The sequence below is a fragment of the Neltuma alba genome, unplaced genomic scaffold (assembly GCF_004799145.2).
Source record: "Neltuma alba isolate B1F8T4 unplaced genomic scaffold, ASM479914v2 tig00012095_pilon, whole genome shotgun sequence".
NCBI lineage: Eukaryota > Viridiplantae > Streptophyta > Magnoliopsida > Fabales > Fabaceae > Neltuma > Neltuma alba.
This window is the reverse complement of record NW_021636652.1, coordinates 576689-589160: the sequence shown is the minus strand read 5'-3', so window position 1 is coordinate 589160 and position 12472 is coordinate 576689. Positions and strand designations below refer to the sequence as shown.

The window sequence follows — 12472 nt, the reverse complement described above, 5'->3', positions numbered from 1 at the left end:
GACAAATAAACCCCAACAAACTCTACGGCCGAAAGGAAAAACTCCCAGTAGCCGACAAATTAAAAATAAAAAATATCTAAAATTTAAAAAGAGAAACAAAAATTATCATCATCATCATCATTTTGTAACTTAAAAATTTAATACTAATTTTATTCACCAGAAAAAAATTTTAATACTAATTTTTATTTAGCGAAAAGACTAGCTCTCAGCTTGTAAAGCATCCATCTCAGCCGTTAGACTCTAGCTGGAGCTGATTTCACTGTCACAGTAGCTCCTCCTTCTTCCTCGTCCTCTCATAATCTCTGTGTCTTCAATTTCACTTTGTTTCTGAGAAGTCGAAGCTAGGAAGCCTCTCTTGCTTCCAGTGAGGATTTCCACGTTATCATGTGAAACCCTATCCGGTGGTGTAGCTCGGGAGGTTCCGGAAGATCAGGGACGGGATCAACTTCTTGCTGGTGGGAATGGGCAATTGTTGCAGATCTCCAGCTGCTGTAGCTAGGGAAGATGTGAAATCAAACTTCTCCGGCCATGATCACGGCAAGCGGGACTCCAACGCCGGCAAGAAGGCTCCAATCACCGTCTTGACCGGTGTGCCGAAGGAGAATATAGAGGATAAGTATTTGTTGGATCGAGAGCTTGGTCGCGGGGAGTTTGGGATAACTTATCTTTGTATTGATCGGGAAACTAGGGAGCTGCTGGCTTGCAAGAGCATTTCCAAGCGGAAGCTTAGGACGGCCGTGGACGTTGAGGATGTGAGGCGTGAGGTGGCCATAATGAAGCACTTGCCTACGAGTTCCAGCATTGTAAGCTTGAAGGAGGCCTATGAAGACAACAATGCTGTGCATTTGGTCATGGAGTTGTGCGAGGGTGGTGAGCTGTTTGATCGGATTGTGGCACGTGGGCACTATACCGAGCGAGCGGCTGCCGCGGTGACGCGGACGATTGTGGAAGTCGTGCAACTTTGTCACAAGCATGGGGTTATTCATAGAGACTTGAAACCCGAGAACTTCTTATTTGCCAATAAGAAAGAGAATTCGCCTTTGAAGGCTATTGATTTTGGGCTGTCTATATTCTTTAAACCAGGTGAAAAAAAATACTTACTTGAAATGTGGTTATTCTTGATTGTGGAAGCCTCAATGTCATTTGGAGAAAGGCGGGAAAAATTAATTGCTAACATTTTAGACACAGAATAAGACTACTGATTGCTAATAATTCTCTAAATTGTAAGCATCTCTTCGCTGGTAATTAGGCTGAATACGAAATGCTTAAGCTTCTGGGAATGGATGATTACTTATAGCTTGGCCCATGTTTATTTCTGAGCCATTTGCTGGATCGGTCATTAAGTGGAACTGTTTTGGACGTATAATCCGATCGTTGCGCAGTTCTATAATTCTTTTATTCTTTGAACTGCTACGTTGGTGCTACTACTAAGACCTTACCTTATAATGCTCCAACATATCTTGTTGCGAGTTATAGTACTCAGTTAGAATTTCTTCAGATATCCGAGAAATTGTTCCTTAATGAAACGAAATGTTGCCAATGTACCTTGATGAAACATTTTATTTCATACTTGCTCTTATAATACTATTCACGGTGGAAATGGAAAGAATATTGATGTTATCTATAGTCATACTGTTTAAAGAAAAGGTAGCAGTCCTCAAATATCGGCCATGTTCTGTTATGGAAGAATGCATTCTTCAGCAGAAGATATTTGAAAAAATTTGTGGCAAAATATTTTCTTGTTACATTTTTGTCACCTAAAAAGTAATGATAAATTTACTATAGAAGAGCAAATGAAGTCCTGCTTCACTTATATAAAAACAATTGATCATGTATGGTATAAGATGTATTTAGGGATAGGGAGAAAGCTGCAGGTTTGAGTTGCAACCGCTGTCTGTTATGTGTGGCACATATGACATTAGGTAAAACACTTGAACTTACGCACTTGTCCAATTCGGACTTCCCAGAGAATCCTACCACTATTTAGACTGATCTCTTCGCCTTGTTCTGGCTAACAAGAAGCATTCCTTCTCATGGAAGGACAACATGTTCTTATGGCTTTTCGAACATTGTCTTTTGAGATCACTAATTTTTGATACCCTAACATAAGTTATTGCGAAACCAAATAGGAAGCATGGTTGCATCCCAGATCTTAGTGCTGATATGTGACAGTGAAGAAAAGCATACCTTATGGTTGGTAGTCACATAATTACCATGCGAGTAGGCATTGTTACTGTTGCAGTGGCAGTATGCTGCCACAAGTGACTCAAATTGGCAATTATAAGATTAGCGGCAATGAAATCACCTTATTTAGTTTTATGCGTGCAGTCTGCCCACAGGTACAAATAACAAAACGAGCCTTATTTATTTTCTCATGATCTAAAGTTAGAAAAGCACTTATTAAGAAACCAAATGGCATCTTTGTTTCATATTCTGCTTTCGACTGTGCATCCCCTTGACCACAAATGTGGTATAGTGTTTTAAGATATTGACATCATAAACTGTAAGCTAAGTACTAGATCATATCCAATATTATTATTATTATTATTATTTTTTGGGGTCATTTCTTATGGCACCTTGGCTTTTCTTTTTCTAATTTCTAGGAGCTTATGTTTTTGGTATATTTGAATTATCAGGTGAGAGGTTCTCAGAGATTGTTGGAAGTCCATATTATATGGCTCCAGAGGTGCTCAAGCGTAACTATGGGCCAGAAATAGATATATGGAGCGCAGGAGTAATTCTCTATATCTTATTGTGTGGTGTTCCCCCATTTTGGGCTGGTAATTACATTCCAAATCGTTAAAATTTTAGCTTGACCTTTCTGCAAGCTCTTCTCTCTGTGTAAGGACATTCATTTCAGTTCTTCTGAATCAATGCTTGCATGCTTATGTCACAGTTCCAGTATGGCTCTGGATCTATGTAGCACTATATGGGAATGCATATTGTATTCTAAATGGTTCATATGTAAATTACTCATCTAATATTATAGCAGGGTGTTTCTGGGGTCTGCAGTTGCATTATTCCCTCAGGTTCCAAGTAAACCATAGACCTAAACTTGTAGTTAATTCTAATGTGCAGAATCTGAGCAAGGCGTTGCACAGGCCATTCTTCGGGGGCTCATAGACTTTAAACGGGAGCCTTGGCCCAGTATTTCAGAGAGTGCTAAAAGTCTTGTTAGACAAATGTTAGAACCAGACCCTAAGCTTCGGTTAACTGCTAAGCAGGTGCTTGGTATGTTTCTTCTCTCTTGCTAATTATATCTTAATCTAAAATTAACAGCAAAGTTACCCGTAAGACCTGCTTCCCTTTGCTGAGTTGTGTTGCTTTGCAGTTATGAGGTGGTAACTGATATATCTATGGATGCCTTCACTTGTTTTCTCATCTAGGCTGGAGTTTCCATTTATGTCCGTTGGTTGACTTTTTGGAATTTTATATCATGATTGAACTTTTAAGCTCAGTACAAGTAATGACAGTACCAGAATAGAGACAAATTTGTGTTTCTTAATCATTAAAATATTAGGTTCCTTTGCTTGAATATTATTCATATTCTTGTCAAGCTCAAACTTTTATCTAACCCTTGAGGGGAGAAGAAAGTAAATGTTTGCAGGGGACATAAAGAATGACATGAGATGTGGAGCAAGAAATTATTAGGGATAATGAAACTTTTGGTTTCTCAAGGTTGCCTCAGCTATTGTTTTGGTCCCTGAAGTTTAATTTTTATCAATCAAGTCCCCAGAGTTTTTATAACCATGCAACAATTAATCCTTGACCCAGGAGATGTAACCTTCTAACTCAAGAATGACAACCTTTTCTTAAATTGCAGAAAAAATTGCTAGTTGGATGATATGACAAAAGAATATGGAATTGTATATGAAACTTTAGGGACTTGATTAATAAAAGTTAAACTTTAGGGACCAAATCTATAACTGAGGCAAACTTGAAGCCTTGAAATAGTGATGTGAGAATCTCACAGATGATAATTAATTGCTATGCGAATGAGTTCAGCAGTTACTGGGAGAACCATATTAATTGCTATACGAAGATTTTTGGTTCTTGCATTGATGTCGCCCTGCTACAAGATTTGTACTGGGTTGGGCAATGGGCATGTAGAGTCGTAACTATTGACTGTCTCCTAAACTCTGAAATGATGTTCAATCTAGTACTTTTCTGTTGAGTTCTATAGCAAGTCTTAGCCTGTTGCCCAATAAAATGCATGTTTAAGTGTATTTTTCTTTTCCATGTTTGTAGAGCATCCTTGGCTCCAAAATGCTAAGAAGGCTCCTAATGTTCCTCTGGGTGATGTTGTGAAGTCAAGGCTGAAGCAGTTTTCAATGATGAACAGATTCAAACGAAAAGCACTTAGGGTTGGTTATCTGCGTCTGCTGATATTTTTAGCCTGTAGTTTTAATGTAATATCCCCTGTAAGTTGGATCTGAGCTACTATATTTTAAACAGGTCATTGCTGAATTCTTATCCACTGAAGAAGTTGAAGACATCAAGGAAATGTTCAAAAAGATGGACAGTGATAATGACGGTATTGTTTCCATTGACGAACTAAAGGCTGGACTCCTCAACTTTGGATCCCAACTTGCTGACTCTGAAATTCAGATGCTTATTGAAGCTGTATGATCAACTTTTCTTTTTTCACTCCAATACTTGCATAAATTATGAAGTTTCCACATGTAACATCAATTTCACTAGTTATTGTCTTAGGACTTAGGAAGTAGGAACTGTTAAGAATTGTTAATACACTAAACATGGAAATGAGAGTCGAGCTGCATGAGATTCACTATATAGTATTTTTGTCATATATAATATTTTCTAAAAATCATATCAATCTGGAAACTCGTTGTTCAGGGATATATCTTTATTAAATGAGGCCTTCTTTTGTAGCCACTGCAGAACTGCATTTTTTTCAATCTTTTTCACCTTTGGTATGTTTATTTTGACTGCATCATTCTATGCCAATGGAGATCTGCTCTTCCTGTAGAAATGACATTCTCATTGAGAAGATACAGTTTGGACATTTTAGGACTCAAGTGTCCGGTAGAAGATATGACATTGTAGATTTTGCCTTTCATAAGGCAAGTTAAATATTTCAAGCATGCTAAGATATGATTGTATGAATATTCAAGCTGTACAGCATTGTTGTTTAGTCTGTTATAGCAATGTTGATCGACAACAGGTAGATACTAATCTGAAGGGAAGACTAGACTACGGAGAATTTGTTGCTGTTTCCCTTCATTTAAAGCGGATGGCTAATGATGAGCATCTTCACAAGGCCTTCTCCTATTTCGACAAGGATGGGAATGGGTATATTGAACCAGATGAGCTTAGGAATGCTTTGATGGAAGATGGCGAAAATGATTGCACAGACGTAGCAAACGACATTTTCCAAGAAGTAGACACAGACAAGGTGGATATTTGGTAGTTTTTCTTTTATTTTAACCTTGCTAATATAATCCTACGCGCTGACATTCCTGTTCAATCACAGGATGGACGTATCAGCTATGATGAATTTGTGGCCATGATGAAAACTGGAACAGATTGGAGAAAAGCATCTCGGCATTACTCAAGAGGAAGATTCAACAGCCTGAGCTTGAAACTGATGAAGGATGGTTCTCTAAACTTGGGGCCCGAATAATAGTCCTAATGGCCATTTTCAACCTGTCATTTGAAATAGTGTAGTGTTCCTTCTACCTTCTGGGCTTGCCTTTGTGATGATTATTCAGATCCGTTGTTAGATGGAGGTCTCTCTGCATGGTCGCATGCGAGTCGCAATAAGGAATGCATGCACTTTGTTCCTTCTGAAAAACAGGTGCCTTGGAGCCAGCCATTGGTATGACATGGATGCTTCCTCACTTCTTAACCACTCCCAACGATGTTAAATCAGACTGTTTAATAGCAGTCAGATTATGAAGAAATGCCAATGTCTTGTAGTTTTGCATTTGCTGGAGTCTGGAGTCTGGACCTCTCTAATTTGGGCATTCACCCTCCCGGCTAGGACATAGTTGTTTCCTCCATGGCATCCGAAAGCTGCTTATAATGGGGAGTACTTTTGACAGAATTTGGTGCCGATTGTATCACGAGCCTGTAAGATGCATCTTTGTAATCAGGAAGACCAATCCTGCTTGTCAATTGTCAATATATGGCGTGTCATGTATTGTTGGATTTTCATGATTGTTTTTTGAGAGCTATTAGCAAAGGTAGAGCCGGTTCACTTTTATCTTCTCTATACTAAGTGAGTTCATATTTCCCAACATGTTTTTGGGGAAATGACATTTATAAACCATCTAAAAACGTTAATGATAGTTAAAGATCTTGAAATTCTAGAACTTCAATGATGGTTCGTAGCTCTTGGTTGAAATTAAAATTTCTCTAAATTATTTTTTTTAACACTCGTTTCTTTTAGGTGTTTGGAATATGACGAAAAAAATAAATTATGAAAATCTAGAAGATGAGTATGGACAATATAGAGGAAGAAGATTAAAAAAAATAACTCAGAATGTTAATTAGTGTCAAGGATTACTTTAAAAAAAAAATCACCCTATCCAGGGATATAAAAATATAGATCTAGCTATTCAATTTCATATTGGGCCAATCTTTGCCAAACCATTTAGCCAAGATCGCCGAACACCTCCAGTCTTTCACCACCCCCATCCAAAAAACAAATGTCAACAATGAACTTAACCCATTTAAATTTAGTTGTCAACTACAACTATTAAAACCAACACGCTGCCCAGGTAAATTGACCAATATCAACGATGAATAATACACATCATTACTAGAAGCTATAGCCAAGCCTCTCCAGTCTACAAGTACAGATGTAATTCTATAAATTATGTGCGTTCATGGTTATCACAGTATAAAGAACAATTTGTTCTTCCACCCTTCTACTCCATTAGTACAATAGTCAAATTGAGGTTAAACTTGTCAATTCCTCTTTACAGCACAGATAACAACTTGTTCTGGTCAATGGGGGGACCGACGCTTCACCCATAGCTCATCCGAGAATCAAAGGACTTGGACGATGTCTGACGCCTTGGAATACCAATTTCACATGCATTCACTTTGGAAGCAAAACGGAGAGAACAAAGGGACTCCCCAGCCGAAGAAGGGTCGGGCGAAACATTGACAAACATCAACGTTTTGGAATCTCCACCAAGACATGGCTGCCATGAATGGAAACAAAACAATGTTCAATACAAGGATGGAGGGTATCATCACTACAAGAAACAAGAAATTCAGGCAGAGACCTTGTGGGATAAGTGATACGTATCGCAGGAAAACTCCTTATTGTTGGATAAAATATTGATTGATATCATTAATCTCACTTAATTTTTTCCTCCTTAGCTCTAGATTAAACGTGAGTAGTTGAGAGAGAATAGCACGTTGCGGGCTTGAGGCAAAGGTCCATACGAAGAGTAATACGAATAGATCATTAGCAATATTATCGTGAAACATACCTGGAGAAGATACGTCAGTTTAGAATTCCTAAAAGGAACATGCTCATCTTTCTTGGCCAAAGCAAACATGACATCACTCAAAGACGATAAACTTTTGTTGATAGCCTAGCAATAACGCAAACATATCATCACCGATTCATTTATTTAAGAAAATAGAGTAATTCATGATGGTCTGAAGTTCATGTTATGCAAAGCAATGCACACCTGAGTTTCCTTTAGTCGGTCCCCAGTTGCCCCACTTTTCGATAGTCTTTCGCTTCCAGCTAGATCAATCAGATTCAAGACGCCGTGCACTTGTTGTTCAGTATTCTACATCGTAAAGGACATTAGTGCATCCAGCATCTAAATAAGAGAGAGAGCAATACTATTTAAATCATTGTGCAAAGCATATCACAACAGTACATACCTCATTAACTCCAGTTATACGCAAAGTGAAAACAAAATGGCTTCTTGATGATTGTTCATTCATCTGTGTTCTTCCTACCGACCTGGTACAACAAAAGGAATCCCATTTGATTATTACAGAGACCAAGAATAAATGGCTATACATTAAATATGAAAGATTAAGTTTAACTAAATCAAATTTTTTTTAAAGAAAATGAAACTTTTTAGTATCAAGAGACTTGCTGGTTAAATCCGGACGAGTACAATAAATAATTATGATTTTCATCCAAATTCCAAGTGGGAAAAAAAGCAATTCTTTTGTTCATTAGCTAGAAAGTTTATTCAATCACAACTTCAACATGCACATAGAAAGCACCTTAGGCATCCCACATTATAAACTAGTACCTGCAACTTGCAGCCTGTTGCAGGAGTGAGGAAATCTCCTTCACGCTACAAACGTCTACAATAGTGAGGTCGGAAACTTCTGTGTTTCCATGCGCGTCATGTTTAATAGTGTACTGCTTCCCAGGAACACCATTTTCTGTTCGAGTTAGATCGGTTCCGCTTGGCCGATTCGACGCCAACAAATCTCGAATCGTCTCATTATATATTTCAAGTACTGAAGCCTGGAATAATTAGCAAACTACGAATTTTAGTTGATGGATGTAAGTATAACCCCACATGAAAATCAGAATAAAATATTTTAACCTGCATTTTGTATGACCAACCCTGGTCCTTAAGGGCTTGACTAGTTTGGAAGATCTGTTCTAGAGAACGTGGGATCAGTCCTTTCAGATCTGGAGCATTGGGCCTACCCATCATTGTGTATGTTTTGCCTGAACCTGTCTGACCATAAGCAAATATGCAAACCTGACAGGGCAAGCCAAATTCCCTCTGTCAAAGCATATCTAGTGTACATAAATACGTAACATTAAAAAGCAAGAGAAGATAAAGAAATGCCCCAGTGAAGAAGGTAAGCTAGCAATAGCATCTAATAACGCAATCCTTTCCCTTCCTATCCGACTTGGGAAAGTTTAGTATGCCAAAAACCAAGAATACAGCTAGATTGCGTGAAGTAATCCATGCGAGAACACCAAGAGGGTCGAAGCGACGAGTAAGATCTTGTTCAGAAAGATGAGCTAAGGGATAAGACAATAGTAGTTTTATTCAAAACAAATGGTGCCAAATTCTGAAGAGTAATAACAATTGCAGCTTTACAAATACATTTGTCTTCACATGTCTCTGCATGGATTACTCACGAAATCTAGCTATAGATGAATAGACTCAAAAGTTCTATTTAAATATGTTAGTTCTGCTTGAAAAATAATTAACAATAGACAATTTAACATCACTTAAATCACCTTGTACCCATCAAGCGCACTTTGTACCAACTGCGATATCTCAATGAAAACGTCTTGCTGAGAAGCGTCATGATTGAAGACCTTATCAAATGTAAAAGGGTACTTTTGCCCTGATGTATATCAAAGGATGAAATTATGCTTAACTTCCCGTGTCGTATTTCAGAAGACATAAAACTCATGAAACTCTCAAGAGAAAGCAGTAACAGAAGAAAAGCACAAATGTATGCACTTTTACCGTTTTGGACCAATTCAATGCCTCGGCCAAGAGCTTCTGTTGATGTAGGGTAGGAAACAAGCATGTTTGTTCCGACACCATCTTCTGGTAGCAAAGGTCGAACTCGACAAAACACACGAATGTTCCCTTTTAGCTCCTGATAACAAGTAAGTGGGAGGGACTTAATTATTATTGATGTATTAGAAAGGAACTTTCTGCATTACAGAGTAAAGGAGTATTACAAGGATAGTGTTGTGCAACTTTTTCCTTAATTTCTCTCCTTCAATCATTTGGAATTCTTTATCAGCCAGACGATCCTGCAGTTCACAGATAATTCTTTTCTGCTCTTCAAAACTCGTTCTTGTTTCTAAAGCCGATAGGTCGGCCATCTAACAGAGAAAATATGTGTCAGTGTCAATTCAATTTATCAGATCATTCATGCAATGAACACTATAAGCGTGCAATAATTTTCCCAGTTATTTCCAGGGAAATTTTCAAGAAATTAAGACTGTTTCAACAATTTAGGGGTAAAAACACTAATTTTCTTACCTTCAATTTCTCTTTTTCAGCAGTCAATTGATGTTGTAATCTATTTATTTGGTCCCTCTGAAAAGAACATGTGTCCTATAAAAGAAAGCCCACTATCTTAATCCGAAGAAACATAGGAATCTCACTATATATATATATATATATATATATATATAACAAGAACCATAATAACAACACACAATGTTGAGAAAAACAAAACAAACCTCGAGATCCTTTATTTTACTTGTCAAGCTATCCAATTGTGCACATGAATTCCCCGTATATTCTTTGTAGTATGCTACTTCTCCAGTTAAAGCCTGTATTTGTCCTTGTTGCCGATCACGATCATCTCTAATTTGTTTTAATTCTTCACGGAGACAACTGAGCTCGTGTGCTAGTGAATCTTTTTGTTTCGTAGCCTCATCACGCGAAGCCTAAGAAACATAGATAACAAGAGGAGGAAAAAACAACATAAGATGAACAGGCTGTAAAGATACTTATAGTGGCTATAGGGGTTTATAATTACTTCTAGATTGTTGTCCAAATTATCTGCATTTCCTGTTTCTTCCGAACTACTTATAACAAGTTCGAATTCAAGAGAATGCATGAAGAATGGGTCAATGCCCATGAAAAATGGACAGTGTAAGTTCCAACATGTTCACAACACACATCACTTTACTTAAAACATTCTCAACATGAAAAGGAAAATTCCGAAATAAGAAAGCTTAAATGACAAAGCATTGTGCAAAGAAAACAATCAAAAGCATATATCAAATTAGAATGACTTACTTTAACAGATGCCAGCTGATCCTGCAATATTTTATTGTGACCTCTCACATCGCTAAGGTTTTGAACAATGGCTGTTTTCTCCTTTTCCAGTTCTTTAAGTGATTCATTAGCCGATTGAAGATCCGACTGGAGTCGACTATTGTAGCGCTGCAGGTCCATATTATACTCTTTTGAACAATTGTACAAAAGCTCATTCGATTTGACCTGCAAATGCCAATGTAACAGTAGAATGATCAGCTTAAAGTCTGTGTAGAAAATACCAAGAGGACGATATCTTTATATTTGTATAAGTTGATTTAAGATTCAATGTTCAACTGGTCAAATTTTCCTGTCTGGATTATAATTTAGAATTTGACAGCACCTTTTGCTCAGCCTCTAATTTCTCTTGCTTGACTTTCTCAAGCTCAGTTGAAAGAGAAACTTGCATCTTCTCTGCAGCACTTCTGGCTTCCTTTTCTTCTCTATGACGTTCCATCGATTCCTAATTTTTAAACAATAACTTATTATCAGAAAACAGGAAACTTCAAGGGCATCTCATCACAATGCTACATGGCGAGTAACTTTACCAACTTCAAGGATTCTTCCTTTGAAATTCTCTCTTCCAATGAATAAATTGTCTTCTTCAAATCTGATATTGTGTTGCTTAACTCCTCAATCTTATTTTTCATTTCAGACTCTGAGAAAGAACAGATAACATCTTTAAGCCATGCTTTCAATTGCATCGGAAACTACCTCAATTCTAGACAACTTGTTGAAGATTACTGGGTCAGAAAAATAGCTTACCAGTATCACTGCACTTCTTCTCGGCAGATTCAAGGGCAGATTGAAGCTTTTCCTTTTCTTCAATGTAAGTTTCTTCAAGTTTTTGAAACCATTTTACACACAGTCTAAGCCGCCTAATGAAATCTCCCATCTGGTCCATTTTTCTCTGCCAAACAATGGGAAAATATCGAAATACTCACAAAAGACCGAAACGTGAACAAAATTGAAATCATTAGTCTGGCAAAAGATGATCTAGATTAAGATTATATACAGTGAAAGAGACCTTATTATCGAAGGGATTTCCCTTTTTAATCTTCTCGTTTAACAATGCCTCCACATCCTCTTTGGTGAACTCAACAGTGCTACATTCTGAGCCCTCGTTATTGGCAGCATCGTTTGCTCTATTAGCTTCTGGCCCTTTGTTCACTGAGGCAAACGGCTGCCTGCCACGGCCAGTGTTTCCCTGCCGATCCATCCTTTCTGCTCCAACCCTCCGACGCTTTTCTGACGGGGCTGTATTTGAGGGGCTACGTGGTGGCCTGTTCTGGTTCCTAGAAGCCATATCTGGCTTGAGTCGTGCCCGATATGGATCTGAAGTAGTGGGAATGGGGGTTTCAATTTGGATCTGACTAGAATCGTCAAGGATTATACGGTTTGCAGTGCGTCAGAGGTAAGAGAGAAGGTAAGGAGGAGCTGTGAAGAGGATGACAGTGGAGAACGATGGCAGAGGGCGGAGGGTGAACCGGTGAAGAAGTAGCCGTGGAGAGGATTGTGGAGAAAGGCGCGTGAATTTTGAATTTGCATCCAACGCTCTTCTATGAATCATACGGGTCGACCCGTTCATGATGGATTGGGTCACTGACTCACCGGCTAAGCCCATTAAGTAAAGCCACGTTCAAATGGACGGGTTTTTTCGGCTCCCAGCTTCCGGCTCATAATGGATCCACGAAAAGTATTCACGAACGAAA

At 38.2% G+C, this 12472-nt stretch overlaps 2 protein-coding genes across 2 annotated transcripts; one reads left to right on the top strand and one right to left on the bottom strand.

The window, feature by feature from the left end:
• Window positions 1-461: 461 nt before the first annotated feature.
• Window positions 462-6338, top strand: LOC114722506 (calcium-dependent protein kinase 13-like). Its single transcript, XM_028908551.1, has 7 exons — window positions 462-1083; window positions 2637-2780; window positions 3079-3231; window positions 4249-4364; window positions 4456-4623; window positions 5186-5416; window positions 5495-6338. The coding sequence occupies exons 1-7, from the start codon at window positions 462-464 to the stop codon at window positions 5642-5644; spliced, it is 1584 nt and encodes a 527-aa protein (XP_028764384.1). The 3' UTR covers window positions 5645-6338.
• Window positions 6339-6721: 383 nt separating this feature from the next.
• LOC114722516 (kinesin-like protein KIN-14C) lies at window positions 6722-12191 on the bottom strand. Its single transcript, XM_028908563.1, has 16 exons — window positions 11788-12191; window positions 11526-11670; window positions 11309-11418; window positions 11104-11223; window positions 10743-10946; window positions 10178-10387; window positions 9975-10049; window positions 9668-9814; window positions 9447-9582; window positions 9212-9321; window positions 8559-8720; window positions 8256-8476; window positions 7873-7954; window positions 7671-7775; window positions 7467-7571; window positions 6722-7172 (listed from the first exon to the last, which is right to left on the bottom strand). Exons 1-16 carry the CDS (start codon window positions 12064-12066, stop codon window positions 6993-6995), a joined length of 2391 nt encoding a protein of 796 aa, XP_028764396.1. The 5' UTR covers window positions 12067-12191; the 3' UTR covers window positions 6722-6992.
• Between the last annotated feature and the right edge of the window lie 281 nt (window positions 12192-12472).